Below are 19,591 nucleotides of genomic sequence, written 5' to 3'. Positions count from 1 at the left end.
AGGTGTCACCTCACACCAGTCAGAATGGCCATCATCAAAAAATCTACAAACAATAAATGCTGGAGAGGGTGTGGAGAAAAGGGAAGCCTCTTGCACTGTTGGTGGGAATGTAAATTGATACAGCCACTATGGAGAACAGTATGGAGGTTCCTTAAAAAATTACAAATAGAACTACCATACGACCCTGCAATTCCACTACTGGGCATATAGCCTGAGAAAACCATAATTCAAAAAGAGTCATGTACCACAATGTTCATTGCAGCTCTGTTTACAATAGTCAGGACATGGAAGCAACCTAAGTGTCCATCAACAGGTGAATGGATAAAGAAGATGTGGCACATATATTCAATGGAATATTACTCAGCCATAAAAAGAAACAAAATTGAGTTATTTGTAGTGATGTGGATGGACCTAGAGTCTGTCATATAGAGTGAATTTAGTCAGAAAGAGAAAAACAAATACCGTATGCTAACACATATATATGAAATAAGAAAAAATAAATAAAATAAATTGCTTCTGAAGAGCCTAGGGGCAGCACTGGAATAAAGATGCAGACGTAGAGAATGGAGTTGAGGACACAGGGAGGGGGAAGGGTAAAGTGGGACAAAGTGCGAGAGTGGCATGGACTTATATATACTACCAAATGTAAAATAGATAGCTAGTGGGAAGCAGCTGCATAGCACAGGGAGATCAGCTCGGTGCTTTGTGACCACGTAGAGGGGTGGGATAGGGAGGGTGGGAGGGAGATGCTAGAGGGAGGAGATATGGGGATATATGTATATGTATAGCTGATTTACTTTGTTATAAAGCAGAAACTAACATATCACTGTAAAGCAATTATACTCCAATAAAGATGTTTTAAAAAATTAAATAAAATGAAATTTAAAAATAAATAAAAAGTCACTAAGGTAAATGTTATAATCTTATATTCAGTTTGAAAGTCAAATAAAATTGCTTAAAAGTTAGAAATTGTTCACGTATTTATGATCAAGGTAAAAAATTAGAAAATATTGAGAAATTAGAAGATTATTAAAAAATTTATTTAGTCTTCCACGTCCTACCCCAAAACAATATCATCCTGTACTCTCCCTGACGGACTTTTTCCTATGATTATTTGTGTGTGTATTTATAGGAGTTAATTATTATCTTTGGGGGATATTTCAGTTTATATTCTAATCATCATCTTGGTATTAATGGAAGTTTTAGTAAGTATATATTACTCTACCAGTTTAAAAAAACATATTTTAAAATGTAAATACTTTAACAAAATTGAGGTCATCTGACACATACTATTTTATTACCTGATTCTTTTTTTAAATTTTATAATATATTAATATCTTTTCAACATGACCATTTTGACATGGTCCCAGTAGCAGTACTTGGGTATATCTTGTCTGGCCAAAATCAGACTTCCTTTCCCCCCCTATTTTGGTGGAAAATATACTCCAATGTACTATTTCAGTGATCCAAACTTACCAGGGAAAACCTTATCCAAGAAAATGGATGCCAACTTTGGACTGTGAACCAGAATGCAAGGAGTCCACAGTGTTATGCAGATGGAAGGAGTAGTTTTAATTCCCTCCAGGGAGCCTAAGAATCCTGTTTGTTTAATGATCCACAAAGTCAAGGCCAATCTAGCCGGAAACTCCTATACAGCAGTGACAAAGGCTCCACATGTCACCTCCCCCCACTGCAGGAGCCACTGCCAATTAATCACAGCGCTTTGACCTGGAAGTGGCCTCCCAAATTCTTCTCAACACAAACTTTCTGGCAGCTACTATCATTTCACCATTGTCATCCGCTCGGAAAACTACTTTCCATTCTTGCTGATATCCTTATCCTAGCTGAAGGAAAAGCAGATTCTGCTAGAACTGACCTCCTCATCAGGAAGAAAGCCAAATATTGCTTGTGCAGAACTAGTCAGCTGATAAAGTACATATATGACTTTATAGTATTATCTCCCAGATGTTTCCAAGATGAAAGATACAATATTTAATGGGCTCTGAAGGCTAAACTGCATTACTGTCTCATTTCAATCCCTATGATTGATGCTGAGAGGCCAGTGCTAGTGACCTGGTCAGTGAGATCTTGTCCCATCAGAGGATTTGGCTTTAGGTCCTAAGTCTACACTGAGCCATCATTTTATCAAAAATCACCCAATACTAGTACTCAGCCCAGTGGTCTGGCATTGCATAGACTCCAGCCTAGCATGGTATACTGGGGGAGATTAGGGCATGAACAAGGGGGTCCTTCCTTTTCTTTAGCCTCACAATCACATGCATATAATTGCCAAGTCAATTTCTATTATTCAATTAAATGGAAACTTTATGTATGAACTTACTAGTCTGGAACCTTTGAAGGATGCTGAGATTGATTTTAAAAATGAAAAACTTGATCTTATCAGTGCCTTTTAAACTAGAAATGGGGTTACTAGGCCACCATCTTGTGGAAATTAAATCAGCACAAATAGATGTGGAGCAGGGCAAACGTCATACCTCCCAGGATTTCCTTAAAAAATCATGTTAACTACATTTGACCTCTATAACTGTTTTTAGCTTCTGCTTTTTGTTTTTAGTCAAAAACATGCACTTCATTCACATCTTTATAGAACAGAGAGAAAATGCTCAAGTTTATAGCTTTTTGCATAATAGCATGATTCAGCTGGGCATTTAAGAAAATGAGTTGTCATACACACTTATCATTTAAAGGCAAATGTCCTCTAATTGAACTTGATGAACTGAACCTTAATTGAACTTGATGAATTGATTTCTGCTGACCATGATTTCAGGTGACGTTATCGTTTCTAAGTTTGCTAGTTTATTATTATCTCCATAACCTCTTTCTCTACTCAACAAAAATCATGTTCTTTTGAGCATTGTATGTTTTCTAATTTAAACTGCTCTACCAAGAGCATGTTGCAAGCACAGGATTATTGTATCAGAAGTTTCTGTATCTTGAAATTGGAATGTGGGGTGATTCATGAATTTTGCATCAATTATTGAACAGTCATAGATAAAGCTATGCAGAGATGGATAGGGCAGTAAAATTCTCTGGTTACACCTACTGGTTTAGCCACAATAAATGAGTCAGGAAACATAAAAGTTCAAAACAGGTATTAACTTGAGCTGCAATGTATATGCTCTGAAGGGAAGCACACAGTAGCCAGATATAAACAACCCAATATACAGACCACCTGCCTGGCAGGGTTAAAATAAAGGCAAGGACTTGGCCACAGACTAAGGAATTTCAGAATCCTGCCATACCAGTCAACCTTTCTCTGACAAGGTTCTTGAGGGAGACATAGCACAAACAATGATAACACTTGGAAAATGAAGGAGGTATTTTTATAGCTGGGACCATGCCTGATATCCCGTAGTACAAAGTTCTAACAATACTGCCTTGGATCATGTGGCTTGGACTTGAGCTTGAATCCTACCTTGTTTTGACCTTGTGCATCTTAAAGAGAGAGTGAAGACATTTTCAAAGAGTCCAGGCAAAAAGACAATATGAATGTCATCCCTGGGAGACTGAATTTTGTTTCCCTTGAAAAGACATTTTCTTAGAAACTGAGCCAGAGGCTGATCTTGGAAAGAGCTACTTACCACTTCCTTCCAATACTCAATGTCACCAAAAGGGAAGACCCACCTCTTTGTTGTCAGTGCACTAGCCCTGGGACCCAACTAGAACTCCAGCATCTGTGTTCACACAGCTGCTGAGAGGAGGGGCTTCAGCTGCCCTTAAGTAGAATCTTAGCCCTAAAGACATGAGTATGGCACTGTTAACCCCCAGGCCTGGTCTCCTCATCACCCTCTCATTGCTTCTCACTTGTCTTTCTCTCTGTAAGGTGTTTGACTCATTTTTTAGTACCTGACAGAAGCCTGGAAGTGAAAAGAAATAGCATTGTCTGCTTTAGGTTCTCCCCCAAAGCCAGGAAGCTTCGTGAATAACCCCATGGCTAGCCTCTCATTGAAAAGCCAGAAGCAGGAACTAATGTTAGAAGTGTATCCTAGCACTCAAGTGCTTTTCAACCAGGGCGTTCTGAGGCGGCTGCAAACATTAAACAGCCTTCTTGTCTCCTCTGTACACGAACATGCTTTGCTAAGACACGCAAACTCTAATGAAGGAACGTGGCCGGTAATTCACTCCGGGTGGCTGGCTTCCCAGCTCTGCTGGGTTTGCATGCTCCTCTCTGGGCACTTGTTCTAGAAATGGGCCTTCTAAAGTTACTTCAGGAACTGAGTAGCCATGCAGCTTATTTTGTGTTTCCTTCAGGTACTATTCATTTGTAGGGGTCTTCTTGAGTGAATGGATGGGATGTCCAGTTGAGATTGTCAGTAAGGATTGGGGTGGCCTTTTCTGAAGGCAGACTCCAGAGACCAGAAGTCAGAAGCTGGTGACCCACAAACCATTTTTAGCTGATAGACAAGATTATATTTTTTTTAATGAACAAAATAATTGGTTGCCAATATGTAAAACTTAGGTGATTTTGCATAAAATTCTGGATTTCCAGCTTCTTTAAAAAAAAAAAATTCAGAATATCTGGCAACACAGGTAATATTTCATAGTCACAGTTGGCTTAAACTGAGTAGCCACTTGTCTTTTAAGAGGGAACCCAAGCTTGCTACTTCACCTGGTTTACTTCACTCCACGTCCCCTCGTGGCCCTGTAGGATTTGAATCTGCTACCACTGGGGTCAGTTATCTAAGATGCCAAAACAGAAATCATGAATTATTCTTTTAAATGTACCTGGCTTGCAAGTGCCTATGGTTTATGCCTTATTCTTTTCCCTTCTGCACAAAGAATGACCATTTGAAGCTTTTTCATGTATGGAAAAGGACAGTTAGAAGCAAAGTGGAGAATTTTACACTACTTACCTGAATCAATCAGGCATACAAAGAAAATCCTGAAATGATGATATTAAAGTAAGATTTGAGATTTGAATTATTCAGGCGTAATTGCCTTAGTTTTCCACCTCACTGTTTCCCCTTTGCTTTCCTTACATGGACATAATCTTCAGAATGTACTTCTGTCAAAGGCCACAGTCATAATTCCCCTGCTTCCTTTTTTTTTTTTTTTTTTTTTTAAACTCATTTGCACTCTCGGTAGCAATTGTTGGAGCCCTGCAGGGGAATAATTGCAGAGGAATTAACCTCTGACATTTTTCTAAAAATAGCCCTAATAAATCCAATCATAGGTAATTTACCTGTCCCTGTTCCTCAGGGGGTAACCAGCATTGAAGAAAGACTTGGCAGGTTGGCATTCCTTCAGCAATTATCTGTGAGCTGAGTTCCTGATGCCTGTGTATTTTCTCTGTTTAGAAATACAGAGTATAAGAGGGAGGAGATATAGATATACATATAGCTGATTCACGCCATTATACAGCAGAAATTAACACAACATTGTAAAGCAATCATACTCCAATAAAAAAATACACTTAAAAAAAAAAAAGAAATACAGAGTACAAATTTTTCTCTTCCCTCCGACCTTGTGACCCTGTTTTCTCAGCACCTTTCTCCTGGGGTTGCAGTAAGGCCCTGCTCTTCCAGAAGGGTGTGTTGGGCTCACCAGAAAAAAGGGAGCATTTGTGGGGTCCCTCCTTGAATTTCCAGCTCTGGAGATTTCCTGACAATTCCTCTGTGATCCGCCCCTTTGTTTTCGGTGTCTGAGCTTCAAGCATCTCACCCCTTCTTCCTCAGTCTTCAGCCCTCATTTGGATTCCACAACTGAAACTCATTTGGGGAAGTTTCTGGGTGTAGAAGAAAGGGGAATGCAGAAGGACATGGGTGGGAAAAGAGCCTGTGGTTGGTAGAAATTATCAAAGAAAATTGCCATTTCCCTGAGCTGTAAAGAAATTCATTTTCTCTTGCCCAAAACAAAAGGATCTGAATGTGCTTTTTCCTTTTGTTCTCTCCAGTTGTTCCTAGAGACCACAGTGCAGGGTGGGCATCTAGGAAATTTACTTTCCCAAGTGCCACTTCTAGTGGCACTTAAAATACAGAACACAAAATCCTTGTAAATTCCACTGCAGAGACAAAGCCCTAAGCCCTTAAATGCACGGAAAAATATGTCTATTATCTATCGTTTCAAAGTAAGTGTGCAGTTACTTAAATTGCCTTTGTCTTCTTTTTTTCAGCTGACATTATCTCTACGGTAGAATTCAACCACACGGGAGAATTACTAGCGACAGGGGACAAGGGGGGTCGGGTTGTAATATTTCAACGAGAGCAGGAGGTAAGTGGCAGTGAATGCAAAATATCCATTTTCTTCTTTTAAAGAAGGCCTCCCGCTGTTCCTTAATCCTCCTGTGTCGCCCTTAACCTTGCTCCTTGGCTTGCAAACTAAAACTGCCAAAAAGTCATTAACATCAGTAGTTACACACTCAGGCTCACAAAAGCACCGGAAAATAGAGCCTTTTCTGGGCAAGGTCTCATCTTTCCAAACCTGGGTATTGCACATTCAAAACGACCTCACTTCTCATCTGACCTGCAAAATTCCACGGGTGCTTGTTGAGTGTAACGCCTCCTTTTTCAGTGGGATTTATCCTCCTCTAGCTGTTTAAATTCAGGGACAACTCACAGAATACCTAGGATAAAAAGTATAACCCTTCCCCAACAGATATGAAAAGGATAACTTGGGTCAGAAGAGAATACATACAATTTACAGGCATACTTCAGAGATATTGTGGGCTCAGTTCCAGGCCACCACGATAAAGGGAATATCACAATAAAGCAAGTCACACCAATTTTTTGATTTCCCAGTGCATATAAAAGTTACATTTACACTATACTGTGGTCTGTTAAGTATGCAGTAGCATTATGTCTAAAAAAACAAGGTACATACCTTAATTAAAAATACTTTATTGCTAACCATAAAAAAATAAAAGAAGAAAATGGTAGCTCCCCCTACCAAAGGGAGTGAAATCCCAGAAAATGACATCTGAGCAAGGCATGTAGCCCACACTTTACTATAGGTGACACGAAGTTCCCTGCAGCTGAATGCTCTATGCATTCTGAGCAGGAGTTCTAACTCCCGGTGAATCTCGAAAAGCCCATTTCTTCCTGAGAGTTGGGTTCCACTAGGAATTGTTTCTCTTTTTCATATAAATTGAGTTTTTTGGTGTCTGCTTCTGTTCTGTCAGAATTAAATTATGGCCCAATTTGATTTCCTTGGCCTCCGCCGGCGTGGTCCTGAAGCTTCCAGCAGGCCAGTCTGTGTTCAAGTAACTCTCCCATCTGCTACTGCCTGCCTCGGAGATTCACCCGGCACAGCGTTGCAGGAGGGAGGTTTCACAAGAGACTTCCCTAGCAATTTAAAGCCTGCTTTGTGCCTCAAAGTCATTTGTGTTCCACCTCCCCTCAAAAAAGGAAAGCCTCATTTAGAGGTGATATATTTGGTAATTGCACATTATTTGCAATTAATTTCTATAAGGGCATCCTAATCCCTCGGGGTTCTGTATGAATTCAAGTGTTAAGCATTAAATCAGGCACCCAGCCTATTCCATTGGCCCTGGAAACACGAAAATGTTGTTGGCAAGTAGGAACTAATAGCTCTTTGTGACCTGGAATTTTTCCTGCTTTTCCAGAGCTGCCTAGTGCTAATTGGTCTGGCACATCCTACACACACTTGACAGTCTGATTTGGATGGTAGCAAATCAACACTCGTAAAAATTTATTGTTCAGGTGGACTAGCTCTCTCTGCAGTAAACAGGATAGGAGTGAGTATGTCAGCCTTTAAAGTCCTTTTAAAATTGATTTTTCAAACCTTCTTCTTCAATTTTTAAAAAAATCCAATTAGGTTCATAGTGATGATAAAGAGAAACCAGAGGATCTGTTTAGCATAAATTACCCAAGGCAGGGTGTTGCCAGTAATATTCTGCTCCATGTTTCACATTAGGTATTTATAGGTTTCACCTATTTTAATTTACTGAAATATTTGGGGAGCCTGATTCATTAGTAGAAAGAAGAGGGACACATTTTCCAAAGGAGGGTGGTTTTGTTCAATAAGGAATAAATGTTGAGGATAATAACCTGCAGTTAAATGTTGAGCTTTGTGGTGAGACTTGGGGTCGAATGAACACTGAGCTTGAGAAACACAGCCACGGGACAACATCTAGGTCAGGCCTCCTTTTGATTCCCATGGGTGGCTCCTGTGCATGAATCCTCAAGAGGTGCTGTCCTGGAAAATTTGTTCAAGGAACCTCAGTGCCCTCACAAGCGCATTTAACATCTGGGTATCAGCGCCATCACCCATCAGTAAATTGAGACTTGGGTTTGAATGTTCAGTATCCACCCAGAGATAAAAATTTTTTAATTGAGCCTTTTATTAAGAGTCAAGCATTTACGACAAATGCCTAGCAAGACCTGGATTTGAATTTTTGAACACAGTTTTCCAAAGCCTGAATCTTGAGGCTCTTGGTCACTAGGTCCTAAAGTGCAAACCTCTCCCCCTTTTCCCTTCTTCCCTTTCTCTCTTTCACACCATCTTTTCCTCCTGTCCACCTTTCTTCTTTCTCTTGTCCCTTTCTGCACACCCTTCCTTTATGTTTTGTTCTCTCACCATTTATTTAGTTCCTGCTGTGTGCACTTTGCATAATCAGTGCTGGGGGAAAGCCAGTGTAAAGTCTCATCGTTCTCCTAATGATTCCCATGTCATCTCTGCACTCACGTCTTTTGTTATTCATGTCGGAAAAAGGAGAGGGAGAGATCCACTGCTTATAAGCTGTGTGACCTTTGAGAAGTCATTTTAATTTCTGTGAGCCTCTTTTGTTCATTTCCCTGCTATGTGTACCTCTCAGAGATTCTATGAAGATCTGATGAGATTTTAAAAGGCCAGTGAAAGGTGCAGATGCTATAGCTTTGTGTTCTTGTTAAAGGATTGATACACGTCTGTATGGACATCAGCATGGGATGACTCACTCCTAAGGGTGTCCAAGACATGCAGCAGTTTATGTATACACTTTATAAGTAAAAATTTGTAAATATTGAAGGTGTCAGTATTTACCACCAGGGGTGCATGATCAACAGCCTGAGGGCACTGAGCTAAGGAGGAACCCATGGCCGTCGTAGCCCTGCCCTCAGCCCGCTTGGATACGGCCTGCCCGTCCCACCCCTCATGACTCTAGTCAAAAAAAGGAAGGAGCTGGTGAATTTGCAGTTGGCTTATGTGATTTAATCTTTCATGTGACTTTCTTTTCCCTTCCTACAGAGTAAAAATCAGGTTCATCGTAGGGGTGAATACAATGTTTACAGCACATTCCAGAGCCATGAACCCGAGTTCGATTACCTGAAGAGTTTAGAAATAGAAGAAAAAATCAATAAAATAAGATGGCTCCCTCAGCAGAATGCAGCCTACTTCCTTCTGTCTACTAATGGTATGTGGAGGTGACTTGTCTTGTTTGGTATTTTCAGAGGTACAGTCAGCAAACCATATATTTCAATCTCTTTTAGCCTCCATTTTCCTTTTTACCTTGCAGACTGTTGAAAAACTTAGAAACCATGTTTGCAAGATGCCTAGCAGAATGCCTGGCAGAGAATAGGCCCTCAGTAAATAGTACTTATTCTTTTTTAAAAATAACAAATTTATGGTCAAATTATGTGAGACTTGTTATCTGTAGTTTTTGACTAATGCAGATTATTTCCAGGTGTTTTTGGAATGTGACTTCTTGTCTAAAGATTTACTGAATGTTATTCTGGGAACACATTTCAGGAAACTAAACATGCCATCCCTGTGTGTTTGGCATACTCAGTAGAAGTTATTAATCCCTGAATATATTTGGGGGTTTGGAAAGCAGATGTCCTGTCTGACACAATCAGGCTCTCTAGTAGAAACGTAGGTCAAGAAGGGAGGGGACCCAATCAAAAAACTGATCAAGTAATGGTTTCTTCTCTTGCTCCCTTCTCCTTCATACTCTTCTTTTATCATTTGTTGGTTTAGGGAGAGTTGATATAAATAGGTCAGAGAGAGAGAATGTTAGGGGTTGAACACAGAAGCCGATTCCGTATTAATCTGTAAACCTTTATACAGTGGAATTACCAACTCTAAAAGTTCTTAATACCCTTGCTGTGAAAGAGGCCATCTACACTCAAAACAATTCAGAATAAAATCATATACGAAAGGGTGATAATTGAATAGCATAACAATTAGAGGATTAGTATATACAAATTAAACACCATCTCCCAAGCAAATAAACTGGAGAGTGATTCATTTCATCATCCTGTGTGTGTGTCTTTGAGGAGTATACATTTAAATATAAATCAAGAAACAAGGGATTTGCTTTCTGCCTATCTCCACCATTTATTAAGAAAGGGTAATGCTCATATGTCAAGTTAAAAAAAATGCAGACTGTGTATATACTATGATCAAACATATATTAACATTTTTAAAGACTGAAAGGAAACACACTGAAAGGCTTATCATGATTAATTTTGACTGTGCATTATGGGTGACTTGTCAATTTATTCCTTTTATTGTTTTTATTTTCTAAGTTTTTACAATGAGTTTTATTTTAATCTTATGAAAAATGGGAGGGGGAGTTTTTAATGCATATGAACCAAAAAAATCCCTCAAATGAAAAAGCCAGTGTATAACTCTATAAAGTAACAGTTCTGAAATAGCCAGTTTAGGGTTATTCAAGCATAGCTTATCTCAACATGACCAGATCGCCACTCATCTGTTTTTCCAGATTCCAAGTAATTTAGTTTTTTCTCATTTATTGTTTTGTTTACTTTTTTTGATCTTGATTTCCCAAAAGTCAAGCCACATGAATTTGTTTCAGTCTCTTCCCTTTTAGTTTTGTTTAAGTTTCCCTCAAAGGCTCAGCAGATTTAACACAACTTAGAATGGAAGAAACTTCTGATGATTTTGACTTAATTACTTTAGGCAGAGAAAAAGCGTCTGATTATCTCCTATAGCTAGCTTACTTTATATTATGAAATTTAGCCTATTGATTATTTCAATAAAATTCAAAGACATAAAAGACATATTAACTACTTTGTAGGGGGGATGGGAAAGCAGTGAAATGCAATGAAGATTAATTATATAGCATAATGTTCTGTTAATTGAGTTTTTAAATAGTTTTTTGATTAACAAGGATATTATCTTCCCATTTGGGATGCTATTTCATATGCCAACAGCATCTCAAAACGATTGTTAGAAGAAAAATTCCCATGCTCGTATGTGATTTTCTTTTTTATACTAATATTGAGGTTGAGAATCCCCCTTAAGCCAAATAGGTTAACATGTAAAAATTAATGGAAGACAATTGGAATTACTGTACAAAAGAGAAAATGAAGATAGATGATAAGATTGTGTTTAAAAGCTGCCACAAGTAATGATAAACTACTCAGAGAGCCAGCCAGAAGAAAGAAAAAGCCATTACTCATAGTAACAGCCACATGTTCCTCAGACTTTTTTATCCAGAAAGCTTCAAGCTACTGAGTTAAGAAAAATTGTGTGATAATAAAGTCAGGAATAACTCCAGGCATCCCAACCATGGGGAATTGAATTGAATTCACCATCAATTATCTTTTTTAAAAAAATTGTGCTTATCTCATTATAGCGGGGTACAGTTTTTATCTTCTGCTAGAATACATTCCCAGTTTTAGAAATTTTAATGAAAAATAAAACCAACATTCAGTTGTAAAGATAGACCTTAAAATTATTTGCCAGATGAAGACACATTGCTTTACCTAGAATGTCTACTTCTATCTTAATTCCTATGATGAGAGGAAAAGGTATACTTACTTTGTTTTTCATGCTATGAAAGTAATATGTTCATTGTAAAAAATTTAGAAAATGCGGAGAAGCAAAATGAAGATAAGGAAAGTGTTCCTATCCAGAGAGAACCACGATTAATGTCTTTTAAAGAGAAAAACAAAGAGGCATGGATAAATCTGTTTGTTTCTTAACAAAAATATGACATATTCTATAACTGTTTTGCAATCAGATTTTTTAATATAATAATATAACACAGTAACAGAAATATCTTCCTAATTATGAAATATTTCTCCTAAAATACCATAACATTTTCAGTGACTGCATGGTATTCCCTTGTATGGTTTTTTCTATAGTTTATTAATAAATCTCCCATTACTAGACCTTTAATTATTAACTAATACCCACTATTATACATTATGTATTTGTAGAAATAGATGTTGGTACAGATAGGTAAATAGTTAGGAAAAAAGCATATTTAAACTATGTATAGCATGATACAACTACTGAAAGCTATTTAAAAAGTTATATAATTCCACACACAAATGTAATACAAGGATATACATAAATTTTTCATAGTAGTTGTTTTGTCTACTGGAATTGAAGGAGTTTTTAATTTTTTTATTTTTATGTTCATTTTCTACAATTTTATGTACCAGTTGTGTAATAAAAAGAAGAAAATAAAATGAGAAATGTAAAATCTATATGTGAGATATTATTATAGGTTTGTACCCCTCTTCAAAAAAATGCATAGAAAAAATATTACAAGGAACTATGTAAAATGTTAACAATGGTTGTCCCAGACTGCAGGGATTTTAGGGATCTTTATTCTTTATGTTTTACCTCCAATTTCTCTCTTTCTCTGTATAGCAATTTATCATTCCTAATAAGAAAAATATAAGAGAAGAATTGCCTTGCAGTTCGGATGGGCTACATACATTCCAAAGCCCAGCAATAGAAAATAATCAGTATTAAAATTCACTGATTTGGGTTCTTCTAAGCCACAGTAGCTAATCTTCTCTGATCTCTGATTAGTAGTTAATCAAATGACTGAATAAATATGGCCCATGTTTCATCTTCTCACCCTAAAAAGCAGGTCATTATGCAGCCTATATTCAGAGAGGGTAGGACCAGAAGAGTATAGATAGATAATTCTAAATTCAACCCAACATCTGGGAAAGGCTTCTTCGCCTTCTGTCCCAGTACAAGCCGGGCTGAATGCACAAATCTTATACTAAGTAGACTTTACAGGCGTGCCAGCAGACATGACCAGCCCAAGTGATGCCCACATATTAGGAAACAGGGGCCCTTCTCTGTTAGAGTAGCCAAATTGTTGCAGGAAGCCCACTTCATAATGTGCATTTCAGACCGCTGAGGACAAGGCATTTGCCAAGGAGAGATGGAGGAGGGAGATGAGGGGCAAAGGAGCAAGGGAATCCTAATACAGGCAGGATACAGGGGCGGCTTTCCTCCCCTGACAGCCTTACAGAGAGGAAGTAAGGTGTGCTGACATCATCATGGGATGAAGCTCACGCTGTCAGAGCAACGTCTTATTATTGCAGAACAGTTGCCCTGTTTGCTAATTCTAACAACAGCTGCTATTTGTGAACCATTATTAGAAGTGCAACACTGGGCTAAACACTACATGCATTCTTTCATTTAATCCTCAAAGAGCCCCATGAGGACGACACTGTTTTCCCCAATTTACATATAAAGAAACTGAGGCGTAGAGAACTATCTCTATTTGTAAGATTGGAGTATTGAGGACATACTTATACTAAAAATGTACTCATATTTCTGAAATTCAAACTTAATTGGCCACTCTGTACCTTTTCTCCTGCTTTATCTGCTACTCCTATTTGTCTGTCACCCAAAGACTAGTTAGGTGCCTACTGCAGGTGAGTCCCAGCCCTCGGCCATGTGGTGGCTGGAGTTGGAGTGGGGATAGGACCCAACGTTGTCTGCTTCCAAAGCCACCCTGTGCAGGCACAGAGCAAGACACAGGAACAGCCGAGTGTCTGCCATCCAGAAGAGAAGTTAGAACAAATAATGAACGCAGGATCTGATAAGAAAGGCCTACAAAGGCATGCAACCACAAACATGATCTGTCTGGCCCAAACATGTTTCCTTAAAAAATGGATTACATATACACACTACTATATATAAAGTAGATAACCAACAAGGACCTACTGTATAGCACAGGGAACTCTACTCAATATTTTGTAATAATCTATAAGGGAAGAGAATCTGAAAAAAGTATATATAGATATATATATATATCTGTGTGTATATATATGTGTGTGTGTGTATGTACATATATCTGAATCACTGTGCTGTACACCTGAAACTAACACAACATTGTAAATCAGCTCTACTTCAATTTTTAAAAGATGGAATCAAAAGCCTGCAGGTGGGGCATGCCATCTCCAGCTCCCCCGATGCCCTGCCCCCTTTCACTCATTCCCCGGGCACTGCCTACCTCTTGTAGGCATTGGAGTCCTCACCCCTGTTTTATTGCTGTAGAGAATGACAGGGGTCACCAAGTGGTGTAGAGTCCTGGGACAGTACAAAGCTGAGAAAGGTCATTTCCAGCTGGGGACTCAGAAAAGAGACTGCAAGGGGAAAGCATTTGGATGAATCTCCTTCTCATTTGACTTCCCTGAGTACTGCTAACAAGATGCACTGTGTAAATGAGATGCATTCATTCATCCAACTCCTATTTCTTGAACATCCACTATGCCCCAGGCACTGTTGTAGGTGCTGGAGATACAGTGAGGAACAAGACAGACCGAATCCCTGCCTCCAAAGATATTTAAATTACTGTGAGGGAGATGAGATAATTAAATTGCCAGAGAGTGAAACGTACTCTGACGAAAAATAAAGCAGGAAGAGGGGATACAGAACGGTGAGGAAAACATCTTTCTGTAGGTTGGTTAGGAAAGACCCCCTCTGAGGTTGGGATATAAACAGAGGAGAGCAAAGTGAAGGAACAAATCTTGTGAAAAGGAAGGTAAAGGGCTTTCCTGGCAGAAAGGGCAGCTAGTGCAAAAGCCCTGAGGCTGGAGTGAGATTAACCTATACAAAGAGCTGTAAGGAAACCGTGTGGCAGGAGCACAGGAGGTGACAGGGAGTGGGGTAGACAATGAGATCATAAAGTGTGAGGACATAGGGGTGCAGGTCACGGAGGGCCTTTCCGGTTATGCTAGGGACAGTGTTTAGTGAGGTGGGATGCTGAAATGAGGATAATAATAATTGGACCTACATCTCAGGGTTATTATGAATATTAAGTAAATTCTCCATGGAAAGCGCTAACATGGTTACATCATTATAATTCTACATATGTTGTGACTACTCTTATTCAGTGTTCAGGACATATTATTATTGAATGATCCAATTTAAATGTAAGCTATAGATTTAACAGCCCATTGTCAGGGAAACCTTTTGTCTCAGCACAATAAATGTTTTTGTTTTAAAACATGAGCTCTGCCTTCAGAGGCCTTGAGATTTATGCACTGAAGCCCTTGACATGAGCCGGTTTCCCTAGCAGTCCCTTCCATCGTGACCTTCACCTCTTCCTGCAACAGCCCCCAACTGGGTCCCGCAAAAAAAAAAAAAAAAAAAAAAAAGACTCCTTTACCGGCTTCCTCTCAATGTCATTTTGACTTCTTCTGGTTGCCCTCCGCAGATAAAACTGTGAAGCTGTGGAAAGTCAGCGAGCGTGATAAGAGGCCAGAAGGCTACAATCTGAAAGATGAGGAGGGCCGGCTCCGGGATCCTGCCACCATCACAACCTTGCGGGTGAGCCCAATGGCTGGTTTTCCACCTTCTTTCAGTTTCCTTGGCAACCAGGGTCAGGGGAAGTGGAGGGGAAGTTTGGCCGCGTGCTGGCTGCTGCTATAGGTTGCCCCTCTCAGGTGTGAGGGAGGGAAATCAAGCAGAGACCCCGCCTACCTGAGTCTCTGGTGGTAGGTGAAGGAGCAGGACAGGTACCAACCTGTGATGAGTATAAATTCACATTTCCTTTTGCCCCTGAGGACTTGCCTGCAGGGTCCCTGCCATGCATTACTGTGTTCTTAGCCTCTGTCTGTTTGCATCATCTAACATGTCTTGAGCACCTTCAAGGTACAGGCATGGGACTACCCAGATAGGAAGTTGGAGTCTTGTGATTCGGAACATGAACTTCTCAATCAAACAGGCCTGGGTTCAAATTCTGCCACTTACCAGGCTCTCACATAGTCACTCCCTTTTTGAACTTCAGTCGTGTAAGTTATTTTTAGTTTCTCCATCTGCAAAACAGTGAACCTAGTACCTTACTGTGTGTGGGCTTCCGAGGCTAAAGTGCAGTGAGGATGGAAAGCCCTTATTTCATGGCTGGTACTCAAGAAGTGAACTCTACTATTAGTCTTGGTAGCTTCCTTTCTGCTGTCCAGAAAAGCACAGTCTGGTAAGGAAAGAGGATGGGTAGGACTAATATGCAAATGTTTATGACACTAACTAGAGTAAGATAAGTTTAATGAGAGTCAGAGAGTTGCAGTCTGATCAAAGGAGGGAGAAATTATATTTGGTTCTGGGAGAATGGGATGTGTCTGTTAGGGAAATGGTGTTAAAAATGGATTTCTAAAATCAGACTTTTAAAGGAAGGCTCTCTAGATAGAGATTAAAATGATTTAGGACTGGGTGATAAGTTTAGTTTGGAGTGTTCATTGTGAACTGTAAAGCCAGGCACATGTTGGGACCAGCCCTGGCCCCTAGCCACTTTCAGAACTGGGTAAAATATGTGCTTTCAGATGCCAGCAGCTCTACTGAAAACCAAAAACTGCGAAGAGACATAGAAGTATCGATACCTGTGGGGAAAAGAGGTTGTCACCCTATATTTAGAGGCACATGTGGGAACTGAAAGATCATCGTGTGCCTGATTAGCTGGCTTGTTGGTTTGTTCATTCATTCATTCATTTGTTCATCTGTTTATTCAGCAGATGCGTTTTGAGCACAGACTCTTTGCGGCCCATAATGCTAGGCTGTCATGTGTGTACCCAGTAGTAATGGGTACTTGGTCTTCTACTGAGCTTCTTCTGGGCCAACAAGCATTGGCTGCCCTGTTTCCTCTCGTCCGCCTATGCCTTCAACCTGGAGAACAGCCGTACAAGTTTACCTTATCAGACTGGGTCGATGCTCTAAATGCTCACAGGTTTTGAGACTGGAGGGCAGAACAGTGAAGAGTGTGAACATTGAGTCCCTCTGTCCTGGGTTAGAATTCTGGCTCCATTCCTTTCTGGATGGTGGCCTTGGACACATTACTTAAAGTCCTTGTGCCTCCCATGTCACATCGGCACAACAGGGATGAGGGATGGTCGCTACTTCCTGAGATTGTTGTGAGGATTCAGTACAATATTGTGTGTGATAGAGAGCCTGTGTAGTGTCTCACTCAGAGAAAGCACTCAGTGATATTAGTTCCTGCTGATCGTTTTTAGTTTTACTCTCATCATCATCATTTTCATGACTGTTATTACCCCCTAGTGATAGTAGGCCTATGTGTTTGAGAAAATTCCCATTTTTCTCTTCATGCACTTTTTATACTCTTGTATTCACTCCTCAAGCTATTCACTGATGTCTACCAAGTGGCAAGCACAGTACTGGTGATACAAAAGGGACAAGATAGTCTTTCACCCCTCAGGACTTTGCAATTGTATGGAGAAAACAGGTGGATTAGGCACCACTGGGGAGTTTATAACGTGAACTTCTGCCCAAGTGTTACCTTGCTCTTGTTCACTATGTGGATGGAATTTCTCAGATGCCATCTGTAGTCCCCACTATGAATTCCAGTTGTCCATGCATCCAGTGGGATTTTGTATACCTGTATTTAGCCCCTGGGAGGATGCCATCCCCATGATGAAGAAGAGAGAAGGACTCTCTGTAAGTTCCACTAGAACAGAGATTGTCCCCAAAGTGACACGGTGATGTTATGAAGTGGACTTGTACATATCAAACATGGAAGGAGGCCCAGAGGAGTGTCTGGGACTCAGAAAACCCCAGTTCTGGTTCTTGCATCCTTATTAACCATCTGTGACCCTGGGCCAATGAATCTCATTTCTTCTCTCCCTGCTTAGTTACTAAGCCACTGAGCAGAGGACTGGACAAAGTCAGTGGTTCTGCAACCATGGGTGCCAGTTATAAATGCAGATTCCCAGGACTCAGCCTCAGTGATTCTCTTCAGCAAGTTGGGTGGTCCAGAGGGATCTGCATTTTTATCCTGAGCCCCTGGTGGTTGAGACAAAGGGATCTGTTATCCCTGGACTCTTATCATCTCTAAGGCTCCTCCACGCTCTCGTTTTTATGAGCCTCTGTTCCTTTTCAGTCATTTCAAGTTATTGTACCAGCTCATGAGGCACATTTGCTATCATATTGTAAAACTCGTATCTGATTTCATCTCGTCTTCCTTCCTAGGCTTTCAAGTATCCTCATTTCAGTGTAAACATCCACACTCCAGTGTTCTTTCAGTGCAAACACTGAAAAGGCCAGCCTGCTTTCTTTTTGATCCTGGTGGTAGAAGAAGAACCAGGCAACCCTGAAAACCATAGTTTCAGAACAATGACTCCAAACAGAGGATGAGCTGATGTGATATTAATCAGACCATAATTTACTAACATGCTCTGCTCTTGACATTTGCATTGCCAGCAATTGTAGCTTTTTTTTCCCCTCCTCCATGATTACCTCTCATTCACTTTCATAGTTTCCAGTTCTACGTGGATCTTGAGAGTGAGAATGTTTAATAATACCCAACAGCTAATTAATCCTCACTGAGTAATGAACACTGTTCTGTTTCAGTGCTGGGAGGTTCAGCTTTTCAAAGTATGAATGTGGTTGTTTTTTTTTTCCTTTTTTCACGCAAGATAGCCTTTCAAATCCTATCACTCATTACCCAGAGAGACTTCGAGAAGCACTTCTATGGACACTACATCTCCTGCCTAATATTATAACATTCAAAGCAATAATCATGATGATAGTTTAATAATAACACCTTACAAGCTGTAAAATACCATTTTTATCACCAAGTGTTTACTTACTTAATTCCCTGATTCATCTTCAGACCAGCCAGGTAGGAAGGCAGGTGAAGATGCTGGGATCTAGTATTTACTGTGCATTTACTATATGCCATGCGCCATGCTGCACACTGTATCTGCATTGGCTACTTCATGAGGTACAGTTCACTGTTAAATACCCATTGAACAGATGCGCTTCAGAGTTTCAGTAAGATGCCCAAGATCATGCTAAGCAACAAACCTTGATCTATGGGACACTGAGCCCTTCAACCTGATGCTGCCTCAGAGAGGGAAAATGACTTGCCCACTGTCTGTCAACTGGTTGTTCCAGAGCTGGGATTGAAAATCAAGAGCTATGACTCTTCAACTTGGACACATACTTTGGGCATTTTAAATGCTTTTCTTAAGAATTAGTGCCATTATTATTCTAGGTCAGGATGTATGCATGTGTCTCTCTCTCCCTCCCTCCCTCCCTCTTTCTCTCTCACCCACGCATTCACACACATGGAGTTTCCATGCCTCTGACCTCTGACCTCACCTTGAGGTCTTATGTAGTTCCACTTAGCAAGATTCTCTATGCCCTTCTTTCCAACCTCCCAATACCCACAGCTAAGAAGACCTCAGAGCCCTTTCCTGGCAATGGAAACTCATGGTTCGTGTAAATTAATCAGCCCAGGAGGGGAGATGGGTGGTGAGAAATCATACATAGCATACTTATCTGTGCAGAATGAGCCTGGAGTTATGATTCCCTCGTTAGGATTGGCTGCCAGTGCCCTGGGGACCTAGGCCAGGTGGAAATGTGCTTTTGAACCAGTTACAAAAGAGTTACACAGAGTCTG

The 19,591-nt window shown here is 40.1% G+C and overlaps 1 protein-coding gene across 3 annotated transcripts in view; it reads left to right on the top strand.

Annotated features, from left to right (window-relative positions):
* The window catches only part of PPP2R2B (protein phosphatase 2 regulatory subunit Bbeta), a 438,713-nt gene that overhangs the window by 321,934 nt on the left and 97,188 nt on the right, over positions 1 to 19,591 (top strand). For all 3 annotated transcript variants that reach the window (XM_059063014.2, XM_067031872.1, XM_067031873.1), the window contains 3 exons: positions 6,134 to 6,231; positions 9,205 to 9,370; positions 15,398 to 15,510. In XM_059063014.2, the coding sequence (XP_058918997.1) occupies positions 6,134 to 6,231; positions 9,205 to 9,370; positions 15,398 to 15,510 (377 nt within the window). The remainder of the gene's footprint in view (positions 1 to 6,133; positions 6,232 to 9,204; positions 9,371 to 15,397; positions 15,511 to 19,591) is intronic.

The sequence above is a fragment of the Kogia breviceps genome, chromosome 4 (assembly GCF_026419965.1).
Source record: "Kogia breviceps isolate mKogBre1 chromosome 4, mKogBre1 haplotype 1, whole genome shotgun sequence".
NCBI lineage: Eukaryota > Metazoa > Chordata > Mammalia > Artiodactyla > Physeteridae > Kogia > Kogia breviceps.
This window is presented reverse-complemented; position numbering and strand designations above follow the sequence as displayed.